The following is a 16519-nucleotide window of genomic DNA, read 5'->3' on the forward strand; positions in this document are numbered from 1 at the left end:
GCTCTCCTCACTTTTGTGTGCACTCAGTTCTAAACCCGGACAACAGCTACGAGATGTTCATCGATCAGTCCAGTGTAAGCCGTGGCAACCTGCTGTACGACATGGTGCCTCCTGTCAACCCGCCGAAGGAGATCGACGATCCAAATGACTCGAAGCCGGACGACTGGGACGAGAGGGCCAAGATTCCGGACCCCGAGGCGGTGAAGCCTGATGACTGGTGATTATTTTGTTTTTCTCTAACATCAACAGACGTTTTACTGAAGTCATGTTACTTCATTGTTGCCCTTTTGTTGGTGCTGAGTATAGAATTTTGTTATGAAACATAATTTATATTGTTGCCTAACAATTCTGGCCACATTTAATATGTTTTTACTCAAATACTAACTATACACAACAACAAAACTCCACCCAGAGAAGAGGTTTTTTGTTTTTTTATTAAACAAAGTAAACAGACATTAAAACGGATCCTTGACAGAGTTCTGCATACTAAGACATTGAAGCTTTTTCTTCCAACTGGTGCTGAATGCTGCTGAGCTGGATTTCACACACTGTGACCCTGTGCTTAAGGCAAACATGCAACCAAAACTATTTGCACTGCATCAAATTATAGTACAGCAGGTAAGTAAAATATACAGTGAGGAAAATAAGTATTTGAACACCCTGCAACTGTGCAAGTTCTCCCACTTAGAAGTCATGAAGGGGTCTGAAATTTTCATCTTAGGTGCGTGTCCACTGTGAGAAACATAATCTAAAAAAAATCCAGAAATCACAATGTATGATTTTTTAAATAATTTATTTGTGTGTTACTGCTGTAAATAAGTATTTGAACACCTGCCAATCAGCAATAATTCTGGCCCTCAAAGACCTGTTAGTCCGCCTCTAAAAAGTCCACCTCCACTCCACTAATTATTCTATATTAGAAGCACCTGTTTGAGGTCGTTAGCTGCATAAAGACACCTGTCCACTCCATACAATCAGTAAGTATAACTACTAACATGGATAAGACCAAAGAGCTGTCAAAAGACACCAGAGACAAATTAGTAGACCTCCACAAGGCTGGAAAAGGGCTACGGAGCAATTACCAAGCAGCTTGATCAAAAAAAAAAAAGATCAACTGTTGGAGCAATTATTAGAAAATAAAAGAAGCTAAACATGACTGTCAGTCTCCCTCGGACTGGGGCTCCATTCAAGATCTCACTTCGTGGCGTATCAATGATCCTAAGAAAGGTAAGGGATCAGCCCAGGACTACACGGGAGGAGCTGGTCAATGACCTGAAGAGAGCTGGAACCACTGTTTCCAAGGTTACTGAGGGTAAAACACTAAGACGTCATAGTTTAAAGTCATGCATGGCATGGAAGGTTCCCCAGCCTAAAGCAGCACACGTCCAGGCCCGTCTTAAGTTTGCCCATGACCATTTGGATGATCCAGAGGAGTCATGGGAGAAAGTTCTGTGGTCAGATGAAACCAAAATAGAACTTCAAACACTCGCCATGTTTGGAGGACGAAGAATGATGAGTACCATCCCAAAAACACCATCCCTACTGTGAAGCATGGGGGTGGAAGTATTATGCTTTGGGAGTGTTTTTCTGCATATGGGACAGGATGACTGCACTGTATGAAGGAGAGGATGACCGGGGCCATGTATTGTATTTTGGAGAACAACCTCCTTCCCTCAGTTAGAGCATTGAAGATGGGTCGTGGCTGGGTCTTCCAGCACGACAATGACCCGAAGCACACAGCCAGGATAACCAAGGAGTGGCTCTGTAAGAAGCATATCAAGGTTCTGGAAAGGCCTAGCCAGTCTCCAGAGATAAACCCTATAGAAAATCTTTGGAGGGAAACCTGGCTGATCTGGAGAAGATCTGTGGAGGAATGAGCCAAAATCCCTGCTGCAGTTTGTGCAAACCTGGTGAAAAACTACAGCAAACATTTGACCTCTGTAATTGCAAACAAAAGCTACTGTAGCAAATATTAACATTGATTTTCACAGGTGTTCAAATACTTATTTTCCTCACTGTATATAATACAGACCAAACGTTTGGACACAACTTCTCATTCAAAGAGTTTTCTTTATTTTCAGGACTATGAATATTGTAGCTTCACACTGAAGGCATCAAAACTATGAATTAACACATGTGGAATTATATACTGAACAAAAAAGTGTGAAACAACGGAAAATACAGGGGTTGGACAATGAAACTGAAACAGCTGTCATTTTAGTGCGGGAGGTTTCATGGCTAAATTGGACCAGCCTGGTAGCCAGTCTTCATTGATTGCACATTGCACCAGTAAGAGCAGAGTGTGAAGGTTCAATTAGCAGGGTAAGAGCACAGTTTTGCTCAAAATATTGAAATGCACACAACATTATGGGTGACATACCAGAGTTCAAAAGAGGACAAATTGTTAGTGCACGTCTTGCTGGCGCATCTGTGACCAAGACAGCAAGTCTTTGTGATGTATCAAGAGCCACGATATCCAGGGTAATGTCAGCATACCACCAAGAAGGACGAACCACATCCAACAGGATTAACTGTGGACGCAAGAGGAAGCTGTCTGAAAGGGATGTTTGGGTGCTAACCCGGATTGTATCCAAAAAACATAAAACCACGGCTGCCCAAATCATGGCAGAATTAAATGTGCACCTCAACTCTCCTGTTTCCACCAGAACTGTCCGTCAGGAGCTCCACAGGGTCAATATACACGGCCGGGCTGCTGTAGCCAAACCTTTGGTCACTCATGCCAATGCCAAACGTCGGTTTCAATGGTGCAAGGAGCGCAAATCTTGGGCTGTGGACAATGTGAAACATGTATTGTTCTCTGATGAGTCCACCTTTACTGTTTTCCCCACATCCGGGAGAGTTACGGTGTGGAGAAGACCCAAAGAAGCGTACCACCCAGACTGTTGCATGCCCAGAGTGAAGCATGGGGGTGGATCAGTGATGGTTTGGGCTACCATATCATGGCATTCCCTTGGCCCAATACTTGTGCTAGATCACTGCCAAGGACTACCGAACCATTCTTGAGGACCATGTGCATCTAATGGTTCAAACATTGTATCCTGAAGGCGGTGCCGTGTATCAGGATGACAATGCACCAATACACACAGCAAGACTAGTGAAAGATTGGTTTGATGAACATGAAAGTGAAGTTGAACATCTCCCATGGCCTGCACAATCACCAGATCTAAATATTATTGAGCCACTTTGGGTGTTTTGGAGGAGCGAGTCAGGAAACGTTTTCCTCCACCAGTATCATGTAGTGACCTGGCCACTATCCTGCAAGAAGAATGGCTTAAAATCCCTCTGACTACTGTGCAGGACTTGTATATGTCATTCCCAAGATGAATTGATGCTGTATTGGCCGCAAAAGGAGGCCCTACACCATACTAATAAATTATTGTGGTCTAAAACCAGGTGTTTCAGTTTCATTATCCAACCCCTGTAAATACAAATGATAATAAAGTACAAACCTCTAAGCACTATATTCACAGAAGGTAGATATGGGGTTAATAAGTATTTGCTATGATGTCAGCACCCTAAGCCTAAATGGTCATCTACAACGCTCCCCATCTGTGAAGAAGTTCTCTGGTTCTAGCTTCTGATTGGAGCAGGAACCAGAGCTGCTCACATTTCAAGCTGGTGCTGAAAGCAGAGGGAACGAAGCATTGATCTACTTGGGAATGTCTGTTTGTTCGCACTGTGATCCCAGGACCAAATCTACCTTTCAACACTCCTCTCTTCTCCTCCACCAGCAGGCTCTGCTCCTCTGTTCAGTTTGGTTTTCTCCACCTTATTTCCCCCATTTTCTTTTGGTGATTTTACCAAACTAAACCTCATTATACAAGAAGACAATCACAGTAAAATGCTGAATTTTAATATTAATATGAAATTAATACGAAATAGATGCAGTATGAAAACGACCGGCATGGCAAGTAAACATAATAATAAATCAAAATAATGATGAGCTTGTAAATAAGCTGCATTCAAACACGTTGAAGCTTTGTGACAATTTGACAAAGAATTTAAAGACAATGAGGACGTGAGACACGATTCAAATCTGTAAATGCATTTTTCTTTGTCTTCCAGGGACGAGGATGCTCCTGCAAAGATTGACGACCCTAATGCCTTAAAGCCAGAAGGCTGGCTGGATGACGAGCCAGAGTTTGTTCCAGACCCGAACGCAGAGAAACCAGAAGACTGGTGGGTCCTTGAACTGACCGGCGCCACCAATGAGTGTTTTATTAAACAGTGATGTGTAGAGCTGATTGCTCTTTGCTGGGGGCAGGGACGAGGAGATGGATGGAGAGTGGGAGGCCCCACAGGTTGCTAACCAGGCCTGTGAGACAGCTCCTGGCTGCGGGGAGTGGAAGCGACCAATGATCAACAACCCGCAGTATAAGGGCAAGTGGAAAGCCCCTCTGATAGACAACCCTAACTATCAGGTGACCGGAAATCTCATTAACTGACGGTATTCTTAGATGTTCTCGTCCTAAAACCGTCTCTTCTGTTTTGCCTCCTCTACAGGGAGTCTGGAAGCCACGTAAAATGATGAATCCAGAACATTTCGAGGACCCACAGCCGTTCAGAATGACACCTTTTAAAGCTCTGGGACTGGAGCTGTGGTCCATGACCTCAGACATTTACTTCGACAACTTCATCATCACATCTCACAAGGAGGTGGCTGACCGCTGGGCCTCAGACAGCTGGGGGCTGAAGAAACTAGTGGCGAGTGCTAACGAGGTCAGTGAAGGAAACTTTGGACAGATCATTTACCGTGTTGGGGTGGAGAAGTGATGTTTCTGTGAGGCTCATCTCTGGTCTCTGATCTTTAATCCCAACAGCCTGGGATATTCGCCCAACTGATGACGGCAGCCGAGGAGCGACCCTGGCTTTGGATAATCTATATCCTGACAGTAGGCCTGCCCATTGGACTGACTGTGCTCTTCTGCTGGCCAAAGGTAGAAATAACTGCCTGATCTTTACCAGTCTTCTTGACCTCCATCAAATTCTCTCAGAGGTCCTACTTAACACCACTGAAAAGATTTTTGCATTGGTTTCCAGAAACCAGTAGATGACTATGTGTACAAAAAGGTCGATCTACCTCAGACTCGAATAGAAGAGGAGGAAGACGGAGGAGCAGATGAGGAAGACAAAGAAGCTAAAGCTGGAACAACACCAGCAGGTGTGACATTCATCTGTTGGTGTTTTATTTACCAGAATATCTCAGCAGCATGATTCTTGACCCTCATCATCATCACCTCTTTTCTTTTTAAAGCACAAGAGGAAGATGAGATGGAGGACACTGGTGCACAAGGAGACAATCAAGAGGGGGCTGATGATGAAGAAGAGATGGAGGAGGAGGAGGAAGAAGAAGAAGAAGAAGCAGAGGAAAACAAAACTCCAGAAAGAACATTAGAAGATGAGGTGAGTGTGTCCTGTTCTCTCCATGTGTTTGTGCTGGACCTTTCTGTAAAATGTTGCTTTATGTAATCTGCAGAACATATCATGTTGGCTTCAGTTAACTCTGAATATCTGAGTTAAATGAGGAGTTTTCTGAAGTAGCTTTGAGCAGTCAGTAGCTACCCACGAGAGGACACAAAACCGATGAGGTGTAAAAGATTTTTTACAGGTTTTCAGTTACTTGCCTAAAATCAAGAAATTTGTTCTGGAAAGATTCCCGCTCTGAGCAGCTGCACAGCTACCATTAGCAGATGTTGAGTTATGATATTTAATGTAATATGGGAGCTTCTATGACTTTCTTATAGATTTTTAACGAGAGCTGCACAATATTGAATCCCAGTCCTAGTCGCAATATCAGTGTGCAATATTGCAATCTCAAAGGACATGCTTGTATGCAATATTTGGTTGGATATCACCATGCGTTCAGAATTGATGCTCACCCTTTATTTATTTTTAGTGGCTGAGATGCTAAAGCTCAAAAAATAGTCAGGTAAAGGTGTGTTAATCATATTGGATATTATCCCAATATTCCCAATCACGTTTTCCTGATCACGCAGGCCTTTAACATTATTTTCCTAGATTAGCGATGCAACAACTTTTTTTTCAAAATAATCAAATGAAATAAGTGATTTGCCTTCTTAACATTACAATAAAATTCACCACATCACTCCTTAAAGTTGTTTTTGTTAGAAATGGTCCTACCAGTTTATTAGCCCTGTCCCAGGAGAGCCAGCAGGCTGCACACTTTACAGCTGGAGATCCACAAAACAATGATTTCAAGAGAGGAAATGTCTCCTTATAAATAAATGAGACAATTATGAGAGCCACTGTTTGTTCTAATAAAGGTTTTTAATGATGGTATTTAAACCAATACTGTTTCTATGTTTGGATACACCTGAGCCCGGCTTTTTCAACACTCCTATTACAGTTTGTCCAGAAAGGACTGAGAAAAGTGTAAATCAAACATCAATGATGCCTGTGGGTAATCTAGAAAACACAAAACCCATCCTTAGGTTCAGACCTCAGGCTGGGTTCACCACACTTAACTGTAAGTGACTTGTTTGTCAATGTCTGCTTGTTTTTGTCTGATTTTCAGCAGAAAGATGTAGGCGATGTCGCTGAAGAGAGCCACAAACAAGCTGTCAGAAAGAGGAGGGTACGGAAAGACTGAGGCAAATCCCGCATCTGCTGTGTCTTCTCCTCGACGGGGGAGGAGGTGAAAAGGGGTCCTCTCTGTTGTAGCTGCTCCTTCCTCCCTAAGCGGAGCAGCATGGTCTTTCCTCCAACCCCCGACGGTAGCCTGCAGTCACCCGGCTGTCCCATCTGTGTCTAAGCTCCACCCGCCCAGCTTTACAGCCTCACAGACCCATACACCCCGTTCCCGCCTTTCCCTCCTTCGGTCCGCTCAGTCGGACGAGCTCCCTGTAAGGTTTCGTGTACAGCTCCACCCTCCACCATCTCTAGCTTCTTTAAGTTTGTTTTTCCTCAACCTTCTTCTGTTCCAGAAGTTGTCAGAATGCCGGCCGTCTTCCACAAACCATCAGTTTTCTGTCAATACAAGCAGCAGAGCCTCGGCACCGCTGTTAACTCCACTTATCATTTTACAGCACGTCACAGGGCCCCTCACAGAGGGTAGTTTTATTCACATTATGTTCTTGATTTTTGCTTAAAAATGTTCAGGATGCTGAGAGAGAAGGCTAACCAATCCATCACAACTTAATTAAAAGGTTCCAGCTGAAGATAAAATGCATTTCCAGTCTAGAATTTAGCTAGTTTGTAATGAGCTTCTGTGACATTTTTAATGTGGAGTTGAAAACTAGCTCCAATATTCTATTTATTGGTTTTGGTTCGACTTTGTTTCACGCTGGTACAAATAAAGGTTTAATATCCAAGTGTTTTAAGGCTTGAGGTAACTTCCCTGACATGTGCCACTGATGTGCTTACTATGAGCAGAGGTCTGAATTATTAAAAAAAATGTCATAAAATTTTTTTAAAAATAGACAAAAACTGAGTGTCAATGCTTGCAGCTATAAAGTAGGTATTTTGTTTTTGCCTTGGCCATTAATTGTGGCACAGAAGACCTGAGTTTCTGCTGCTGGATATTTAAAAAGAAATCTCAGAACGCAGCAATGTTTCCTAGTACATGTTTGAGCTGGTGGTTAGATGTTAGCTTGTTGGCTGGGAGACACATTGATCTGCTTTGTTTTGGTTTTTTCATTGTCTGAAGCTTTTGTAGTTCACCCTTCTGCCAGATTCTGGCACTTATCCCTGTTTACATTTGTTTGCAACTTGTACATTTGCTCTTGGAAGTAAAACTATTTAATACAAAAAGAAATCAGATGCACTGCGTCCATCTTGTGGATAGGTTTTGTTTTATTGTAGTATTTCTGTGCCGGTAAGTGGTGATTGGGAGCTTTTATTAACACAAAACATTTAAAGACAATTTTGGACACAAAACAGCAAGATGTATTTAGCATGCCAGCATGACACATAACGGAGTATAAAAATAACCTTCAAATACACAGCGTACCACTGCAAACGTACTCACGTCGCCACCTGAACTTTGACATTTTACGTTCCCACAAACCTGCCGCTGCGCACTGAATGAGTTTTAACGACCGGCGATCCATTCCAGGCCAAACTGAACTGATCGATACCACTCAGAGCTGTTCTTGCCGCTGCTCTGAAAGCATCTCCTCCTTCCCTCATCATCATGTAACTTGACCTGTTTTATCCACCCCTCCATCACCATTAGAGGAACCAAATGGGCTAAAATAATGTTTGTCTTCTCGGCTGCATTTAGGACTTTTATGTTGGTTTAGACTGAATACTTAAACTGAACAATTTTAGTAGCTATACAAACATTATTGATGGTGCCATCTTCGCTTTTCTGTACTATTACTATATTATTGTCTCTGAGCTCTACAGATTTATTATCCACCTACCATCACTAAAACTCCCTCAGCTTCATCAGGTTTAGTGCTAAATGTAAGACATTTCTTTAGATATGTTAATACTTAAGTTATCCCTTATACATGCCCTTATTAAACATTTTTCATTCTGCATAACACTGGTCAGCTGATAGTGGAGGAATACAATTGAGCATCATATGATATAAGACCAACTGAAGTACCAGATCCAGCTGTTCAACAACAGAATTTACAAAAATAAATTAAATAAAACGCTGATAATAAGGTTCATGGTAACATATTTTAAGCTCAACTCATTTTTTAACATTAAGTTTAATTGGGGCACAACAAAATGTCCCGATGTAGGTGTGTTCAAAAATAAAACCCAAAGAAAACTATTTTACAAACACTATTTTCATATTTACATTTGTTTAGTTCTGACTCGGGTAAAAGGTTGCAGGAATCTCCAAACCCCTCTCTGTGTCCCTGGGAATCCATTCTGTTGGACACCGCCTCACTTCCGCTTGCTCTTGGTGTCGGTGGTCTGGAAGACGCTGGAGGCCGACATGAGGTTCTCGATGTACTGACCGAGGACCTGATTCTCTGACTTCAGTTTCAGGTTCTCCTCCTTGACTGCATCGACTCGGGCCGACAGGTCTGAAACGTTCAAATGAGACACCTAAAATCTGCTCGAGCTTCCTCAAGTTTGTTTCTAAAGCTGATTTACAGTTCATCTTAGACCGAGTCCAATCAGTTTAGTGTTTCTGAAAAGTATTCATAGGAAAACTACATTAAAAAAAAAATCCAAATAAATAAAAGCTCATCAGTAAATAGAGTTCACCTGTATGTAATTTAATCTCATCCAGCTGCTCTGTGATGGTCTCAGAGGTTTGTTAGAGAACGTTAGTGAACAAGCAGCACCATGAAGAGGAACACAGCAGACAAGGATGAAGTTGTGGAGAGGTTTAAAGCAGGGTTGGGTTATAAAACAATATCCCAAGCTTTAAACATCCCCCCGAGCTCTGTTCAATCCATCATCTGAACATGGAAAGAGGATGGCAAAGAAGAACAACATTCAGAGAAGCAGCCAAGAGGCCCATGGTAACTATGGAGGAGCTGCAGAGATCCACAAATAAGGCTAACAGCCCAATCCTAAGTTGTGCACTCAATAAAACTGTCTTTATGGCAGCATGGTCTGTGTATTATAACTGGATTTGCACATTTTGTATTATAGATTCCCTTTTTCTAACAGCGAAAAAAAAATTGGGTAATTTAATGTGTTCTAGCAGGTTTAGAATTTAAAATTTTTTTAATCAATCTGTGATGGGTAAAACTTCCTGTCATTAAACTTCAGTGCAAAAGCGTTTGTCTACCTTCCAGTGTGTGCTGCAGCTCCAAAACTTGATTTATCAGCCTCGTCTTCTCCTCCATCTCAGCCTGGTTCTCCAGGTCTCCTGAAACACACACAAATACAGTGTTACAATCAACATACATCAGAAATCCTAGCAATTACATCTCATGCAAAGCTGACTTACCATCTATGTCGCAGTTCATGATGAAAAGCTCGTCCTCTTGTTTAGTATACAGGGCTGCAGATCCACTGTCGGCTAACGGAGAAAAGCGCAGAAAACAGGATTAAAACAGGCTCCGTTCTTCTATGCTACTATCAAACAGGACTTTTTGCTGTTCTTTTACTTGCTTCTTAAAAAGAAAACACTTTAATTAGATCATTTAAAGAAGTACAGAATTTCTACAACTTTGCTTAAGGATTTTCCTTCAGTATTACATCACCTTTGGTTGCTTTTTAATTCATTTGAATTACAATCTTTTTTGTTAAGCCCCTTGACTCTGACAGAAATAGCCGGTGATTAACCAGTACACAACAAGCAACTAGGCAAAGAACCGATTTTAAACGATCTTGAAGCAATCTCTCAGTTTGTTTACATTTATTCAGTTGGATTTGTAAAAAAAAACAAAAAAAAAAAAAACATGATAACAGAACCAACAAGATGATTCCCAAAGAGAAAAGAACTAAAAACTTTTAATGCAGTTGAAGATCAGCTAATGAATGAAAACGCAACATTTATATTATGTGTCAGGGAATCGCCTTTCTAGAGCAAAAATCTTACCCCATGTCTGGCAGTAATTACAATCAGAATCGGGAACAATTTGCCTCTTTACAACAACTTTCTCAGGATCTGATTCAACATTAGCATTTCATTAGCTCTGTGTCTCCATATAGACATTTTTTTTTATATATATATAAATTAGCTTCATTTTAATTCTAATGCAACTTTTGGCCCCGTCTTTGTTTATTAAATGTTGACATTGTGGAATCTGTGCAGTCTGGGGTTAGATCTCAGTAAAACCTCGATCATCAAAAGCCTACAACACTAGAAGTAACCCAGCAGGTTTACTTTCTTCAGCCAAGCACTGGGAGCTAGGTGCCCTGCTATGCTTAAATAATTCATACCAGTCTTCCTAATACATCGGTCACCGAAAATGGACTGCAGCTGAGAGAAAAATGCAAGAAAGCAAGTTTGGACAAAGACAAGACCTTCAGAGATCTTGGATAATTGGGCTTCAGTTTACTAGGAAAGACCAGTTTTTTTTTTTTTAGAAACAAAATATAAAGCAATTAAAAGGTGGTTTACACTCTTTACAAATAAGTGAAGATATTGCGAATAAAATTGATGCCGTACTCTTCTAATTTATGTTGTCTTTATAAGAATTTTGTCAAAGCGATGTCTTTAAAAAAACCATGAGGGCTCAGAAACAAGAGCTCAGGTGCTGATGGGCAGAGACACCGCGCCCTGCATGACAGTGGTGAACTCCGGTCTGATTTCTGCTAACAGGATTTCTACCAACATAGACGTCAAGGTTTAATAAGCGGGGAGCGTGTACTTACAGCAGTGAGAAATAAAGTTACATTAAAGAACAGCATTCAGACACTGTGAAGCCTTCCAGCGTCATGTTTTAGGCTAAACGAGCCAACGCGTACAAACCCGTCCGATAACGGGCGTGTGTAAGTTAGCTTCCTTAGCCAATTAGCTTGGCGGCTAGCCGTGCTAACCACTTCTAGCATCAAATGCTGGGTAAATGTGACACAAGAGGCGAGGAATATAAACTTTAGATTTACAATCAGAAGACTATCTGATCAATAAATTGAACATTGGGTGTTTGAAGCAAAGCTGCTAACTGTTTTTAAGCTATTTTCTACTGATGGCTACTTTTGGTTTCCTATAATCCTATAATAATTTTAAACAGCCAGCTAAGGGTTTTCTCCTCGGCCCTTTAGGAAAACCACAAGATGTTTACTTACCTACAGTAAAAAGAACGAGCTTTCCGTTTAGCCGAGTTACTCTATGATGTTACTCTACTGCGTTGATGATGAGGAGGATGGCGACTGCTGATAAAGAATACAAACTCTACCGTGTGTGTTACAACATCTACCAAAAGGGGGCGCAACACTAGCAGCTCACAGGCATAGCAGGTAAACGAGCCGATCTGAAGCAATAAGTGGAGCAGCCTTTGGCTGCAGCCTGTGTGGGTAACAGTAGTATGGCAAGTCATATGAGCATTTAACTCATACCCTCAATGTCAGAGATCATTCTCTTCAGCTGGTTCGCTCGTTCTCTGCACTACTTAAAGAAAATCTTTACTTTTATGCAATGGGGTGGAGCTTTTGTCAGCAACTGTGGACAAATGTACACATCTGCTGTGTCTTCTCCTCGACGGGGGAGGAGGTGAAAAGGGGTCCTCTCTGTTGTAGCTGCTCCTTCCTCCCTAAGCGGAGCAGCATGGTCTTTCCTCCAACCCCCGACGGTAGCCTGCAGTCACCCGGCTGTCCCATCTGTGTCTAAGCTCCACCCGCCCAGCCTCACAGCCTCACAGACCCATACACCCCGTTCCCGCCTCTCCCTCCTCAGTCGGATGAGCTCCCTGTAGGGTTTCGGGTACAGCTCCACCCTCCACCATCTCTAGCTTCTTTAAGTTTGTTTTTCTTCAACCTTCTTCTGTTCCAGAAGTCGTCAGAATCCCGGCCGTCTTCCACCTGTTTTCACGTCGTCTCTCCACAAACCATCAATCTGCTGTCAATACAAGCAGCAGAGCCTCGGCAAAATGGACAAAAATTTTATATTTCAAAGAGAATTTAACCATCTTTGATCTGATTAGTGAGTACCCACTAAAGACATGGCCCCTACAATCAGAGCTGCACGATTTTAGAAAACATTGTCAAGGATGATAATATTTGGAAATATTGCAATGATGATATCGGTTGCAATGTATGCATATTTTCTTTGCTTTCTTTCTCATCTGTGCTTGTCTGGGCGCTGATTTTGTTCAATGTGAGCATCTGCACCAATGAGACTCTCTTCAAATGGTTAAACATTTTAATTATCATGTAAACTGCAAGTTCTTAACACTTTGAATATATTAGCAAAGAAATATTGCACTCCAAACAGTCCTTTGTGATATAAATATTGTGCAGATGGATATTATATATTGTGAATATATAATATCATATTGTGCAGGCTTAGTTACAATAGCTGTATATACTATACACAAAAAATAGGTACATTTCTGTTTGGTTGAGTATTTCTTTGTTGTAACAATGCTGCTTGGCAGTACATTCATAGTGTAAGAAAGCCTATTTATTTCCATCTTAATGGTGTTACATTTGGTAGGAGAATGAATTTGTGGTTTGTGCAGTAAAGTGTTCGTGCTGCTACAAGAGTTCTGACCAACTCCTGGATCACACCATTTCTAAATCATCTCATTGGATCCCTGTTTGTCAAATGATAAATTTTTTAATTCTTGTATCAATCTATAAAGCACTAAATAGTCCTGCGTCATAATACATTTCTGAGGGGTCTACAAGTACAAGTTCGTACAAACTTGTACTTGTAGACCCCTCAGGTCTTCAGAGACCTGCATACCCAGTGTTCCCAGCACCAGAACCAAAAAAGGGGGGAGGCAATATTTATTTTATATCCTCTTTAACTCTAGAACAGATTCCCTGAAAACCTGAGATATGCAGAAACAGCTGGGTCCTTTCAATCAGGACTGAAAACATTTTTGTGTACAACAGCTGTTGATCAGTTTGATTAAGAAAATGTTTGCCTAATCACTGATGACTGATTTAAGCATTTGATTGAGATTTAAATTTAATTCCAAATCTGATCTAAATCTGCCTTTTAAATCTGCATAATAATATTTTTTCTTTTATGCGAATCTTTTAAATGTTTAGCATATGAAGCTCTCTTTCAAGCAAAACCTCAAAATCTCTCTCTAATTATTTTTGGCAGTTTGCAAATAGAAATGACTTGGTAATCATAACTGACCTAAACAGGAAAGGTTTAGTCTCATTAGGTGTCTGACAGTGAAAACAAAGTTGCATAAGGACAATGATATACCTTTTTTTTTAACGTAGATGCTGTGGTGATACCGGACATGTAGATTTGGAGAAACAGTTTTTAGATTAGAAAGTTGAACTGAATTAGGACCAATAAGAAAGCCTCGTGTTTGTCCTCTTCCTGTCAGAGCACACCCACACAGCCACACCACTTGCTAACCGTTGTCTCTGCCTCGTAGCCCTTTGTCCTGTCTGCCAGATGTATGGTGAGGTGAATGTAGGAAAATAGTTAGTTTATTCAAATCTGGACAGTTATGTCACACCTCAGGAGAATCGCTCATGCTGAATTTTCTATGCAAAAAACAAAATGCAGCTGACTTTGAAAACTGTTACAGAGGAAGGGTTTGGTCTCTTTCTCAATAGGTTTTTAGATGTTAAAACAACTTCTATACCTGAGTCGTCTGCCAGAGAGATGGTCGTAAATGTCGTAACATCCACGTCCACAATGGCCTTGGGAGCCTGAGTATCTTTGTCGTCCTCCAGCATGGCTAGTTGTTTTTATCTGACACAGTCCTTCATTAGTGTCAGAGTTTCCAGGTTTTTGTCGTATTCTTTTCTCCTGTTTTCTTTCACTTTTGCCCTGCCTGCTCACGCACCTGCTGCTTGAATCGTCCGTACAAGCTTGGTTACCTGTCCTACCTGACTGGCAGCTCAGGTTACACTGCTGTCATGGCAACACCTGTCTGACTACGAGAGACAAGCCTACAGGAAAAATACCAAGGGTCAAAGATTAAACTCCAGAAGTCTCATGTGAAACACAGTCATAAACGTGTACTTAAGCTTGACATTAAGAGTGTTTTTAGTGAGTGACATGTAAACACCCTGCAGCTCATAGGAAGGAATGGAAAAGGTTATTTACCTGCAGTTTAGCTTTGCTTTAGCTAATTTAAACTGAACATTGAGGTGCAAAGCTGAAGCCGTCTGTGGGAGCAACCTCCGCTCTGCTGGTTAACTCTCAATGTTGCAGATGAGAGAAATCTGGGGTGGTGACTTATAGCAATCCCTCATGTACAAACATCTTTATAGGGCTAATAGAAGCAGATTGATTCATTGTGAAAAGCAACTAATTAACATGAAAAACGGCAGTTGATGGACAAACAGGATCATCTACCTGTAGCGATATAAATCTACAGTAAACAAAATTTATGTCAATAAACCAATCAGACTCACAGTCTGTTAGATTAATTATTTAGCTCTCCATTGAGCAATATCTGTTAAATAAAAAGAGACATAAGGAGATCTCTGTACAGTAAGATTTATTTAGATTCAATACTAATATTGACAATTTAGCGTCAGCTTATAACAAAAATCAATGTAAGCTTATAATCAGTGGAACTAAGAACTTAATTTAAACTAATATTTATGTACTAATGACTGAATGATTTTAAGGAACACAAATAAACATAAAGACAAAGACAGAGGAAAAACACTATTTTCTGATGACATTTCTGATGAAATATTAATTAAACCAGAAGCTTATGAGGCTGTCTAACATGAAACTTGTCAAGAACTTCTGACTCTTTCAGAAGCCTAAAGAAAAATTAACAGGTCCACATATGAATGGCTAAAAAAATAAACCTCTAAGTTGAGACTCTGTTCCGTCTCTATAAATCATGTCAGTTTTCAATAGATGCTCTCAGATCCTGTAACAATGGTGTCTGGAAGTTTGAAGCGAGATAAACAGATAGATTTAAAAGCAGTTTCTGCAGACTGCTTACCTACTAGGAAAGAGACCATTGTAAAGTCAAAATAAAACCAAAAAGTTTGGCCTTTTCAGTTTCAGTGGTAAAGTGATTAATGAAAAAGATAAAAGTGCAAAAGGTGGATTTCTTCTACTCTGAGCTGGAGCAATGGCACGTTATCACCAGAAATTTACATTTCTAATTGAATAAGACATGTTTAAACTTCACACTCTCAAAACAGTTTCTGCGTTGGCTGCACTTCAATAGTCCAAAATACTGGTTAAGTAGGTTTTTATGAGAAAAAGAAAGTACACCCTTGCTTTTTTGATTAGATTTAGGAGACATAAATAACAGCTAGGTGTTACAAATTCAGTGCACTTGATTAAGACAGATGATGTGGAGGGACATTAAGAGAGCTGTGCCTAAATAAGTCCCTGCAATCCTTAATCAATTGAGGAAACAAATTCTTCGAATATCATGCTAAAGGTGGTTATACATCTCAGTTGAATCGTGAGATGTACTTAACTTAATTCATTATTGTATTGACTGTCATGGAAAATTTCTTTTTGCTATGACTGTATGTCCCCTTGAAATGTACATGCCAATAATTTCCAATGTACAAAGCCTGCATTTGTTTTGGTTTTAATGTATGTTGTACCTAGCCAGAAAACATAATAGTGGGCAGGAATATCAGTGGTTTTTTTCTTCATCTATCTGATCGTCATTAAGTCTGGCTACTTCAAATTCTATGTCTTTTATAAATCCACTTCCTTATGGTGTTGCTCAGGGTTGTGATTTTGGGCCCATTGTTCTTTCTGGTTTACTTGCTCCCTCTTTGGGACATTTTAAGCACTTGAGACAAAGATGTCTCACATCAGAACTACACAGATGATATTCAGTTATCCCTTTTAAGGCTCATCAGGTCTACAACATATCCTATATAAGTACTTAGATTGTGTTAAAGGATTGATGGCTGAAAATGAAAGATGTCCTCTAGCCTCACGTGCTAAGTCTTTCATTAAGCTAATTTAAAATGTATTTTCTCACAATCA

The 16519-nt window shown here is 40.6% G+C and overlaps 2 protein-coding genes across 3 annotated transcripts in view; one reads left to right on the top strand and one right to left on the bottom strand.

Moving 5' to 3' along the window:
- The window catches only part of clgn (calmegin), a 15882-nt gene extending 8087 nt beyond the window's left edge, over window positions 1-7795 (top strand). Inside the window, exons 8-15 of the mRNA XM_047364908.1 lie at window positions 28-217; window positions 4087-4200; window positions 4286-4442; window positions 4525-4740; window positions 4842-4958; window positions 5062-5182; window positions 5276-5424; window positions 6557-7795. Of these exons, the coding sequence (XP_047220864.1) occupies window positions 28-217; window positions 4087-4200; window positions 4286-4442; window positions 4525-4740; window positions 4842-4958; window positions 5062-5182; window positions 5276-5424; window positions 6557-6631 (1139 nt within the window). The 3' untranslated portion in view covers window positions 6632-7795. The remainder of the gene's footprint in view (window positions 1-27; window positions 218-4086; window positions 4201-4285; window positions 4443-4524; window positions 4741-4841; window positions 4959-5061; window positions 5183-5275; window positions 5425-6556) is intronic.
- An 18-nt stretch (window positions 7796-7813) lies between these two features.
- LOC124868094 (short coiled-coil protein B) lies at window positions 7814-14432 on the bottom strand. Of its 2 annotated transcripts, none has more exons than XM_047364912.1 (4): window positions 14178-14432; window positions 9905-9976; window positions 9743-9823; window positions 7814-9026 (listed from the first exon to the last, which is right to left on the bottom strand). In XM_047364912.1, the coding sequence occupies exons 1-4, from the start codon at window positions 14269-14271 to the stop codon at window positions 8884-8886; spliced, it is 390 nt and encodes a 129-aa protein (XP_047220868.1). In that variant the 5' UTR covers window positions 14272-14432; the 3' UTR covers window positions 7814-8883. The 2 variants fall into 2 exon arrangements, with proteins under 2 accessions (XP_047220868.1, XP_047220869.1); XM_047364913.1 differs by lacking the exon at window positions 14178-14432 and adding an exon at window positions 11692-11897.
- Window positions 14433-16519: the final 2087 nt, after the last annotated feature.

Source organism: Girardinichthys multiradiatus, chromosome 5, assembly GCF_021462225.1.
Source record: "Girardinichthys multiradiatus isolate DD_20200921_A chromosome 5, DD_fGirMul_XY1, whole genome shotgun sequence".
NCBI classification, from domain to species: Eukaryota; Metazoa; Chordata; class Actinopteri; order Cyprinodontiformes; family Goodeidae; genus Girardinichthys; species Girardinichthys multiradiatus.

What these genes read in the sequence shown, in the direction of transcription:
- LOC124868094 (XM_047364912.1), bottom strand. Translation starts at nt 14,271, where the DNA reads ATGCTGGAGGACGACAAAGATACTCAGGCTCCCAAGGCCATTGTGGAC. An exon ending in CTCTCTGGCAGACGACTCAG is followed by an intron (nt 9,977 to 14,177) that starts GTATAGAAGTTG and finishes TTTCTCCGTTAG; the next exon opens with CCGACAGTGGATCTGCAGCC. An exon ending in GCTGCAGCACACACTGGAAG is followed by an intron (nt 9,027 to 9,742) that starts GTAGACAAACGC and finishes TGAACGTTTCAG; the next exon opens with ACCTGTCGGCCCGAGTCGAT.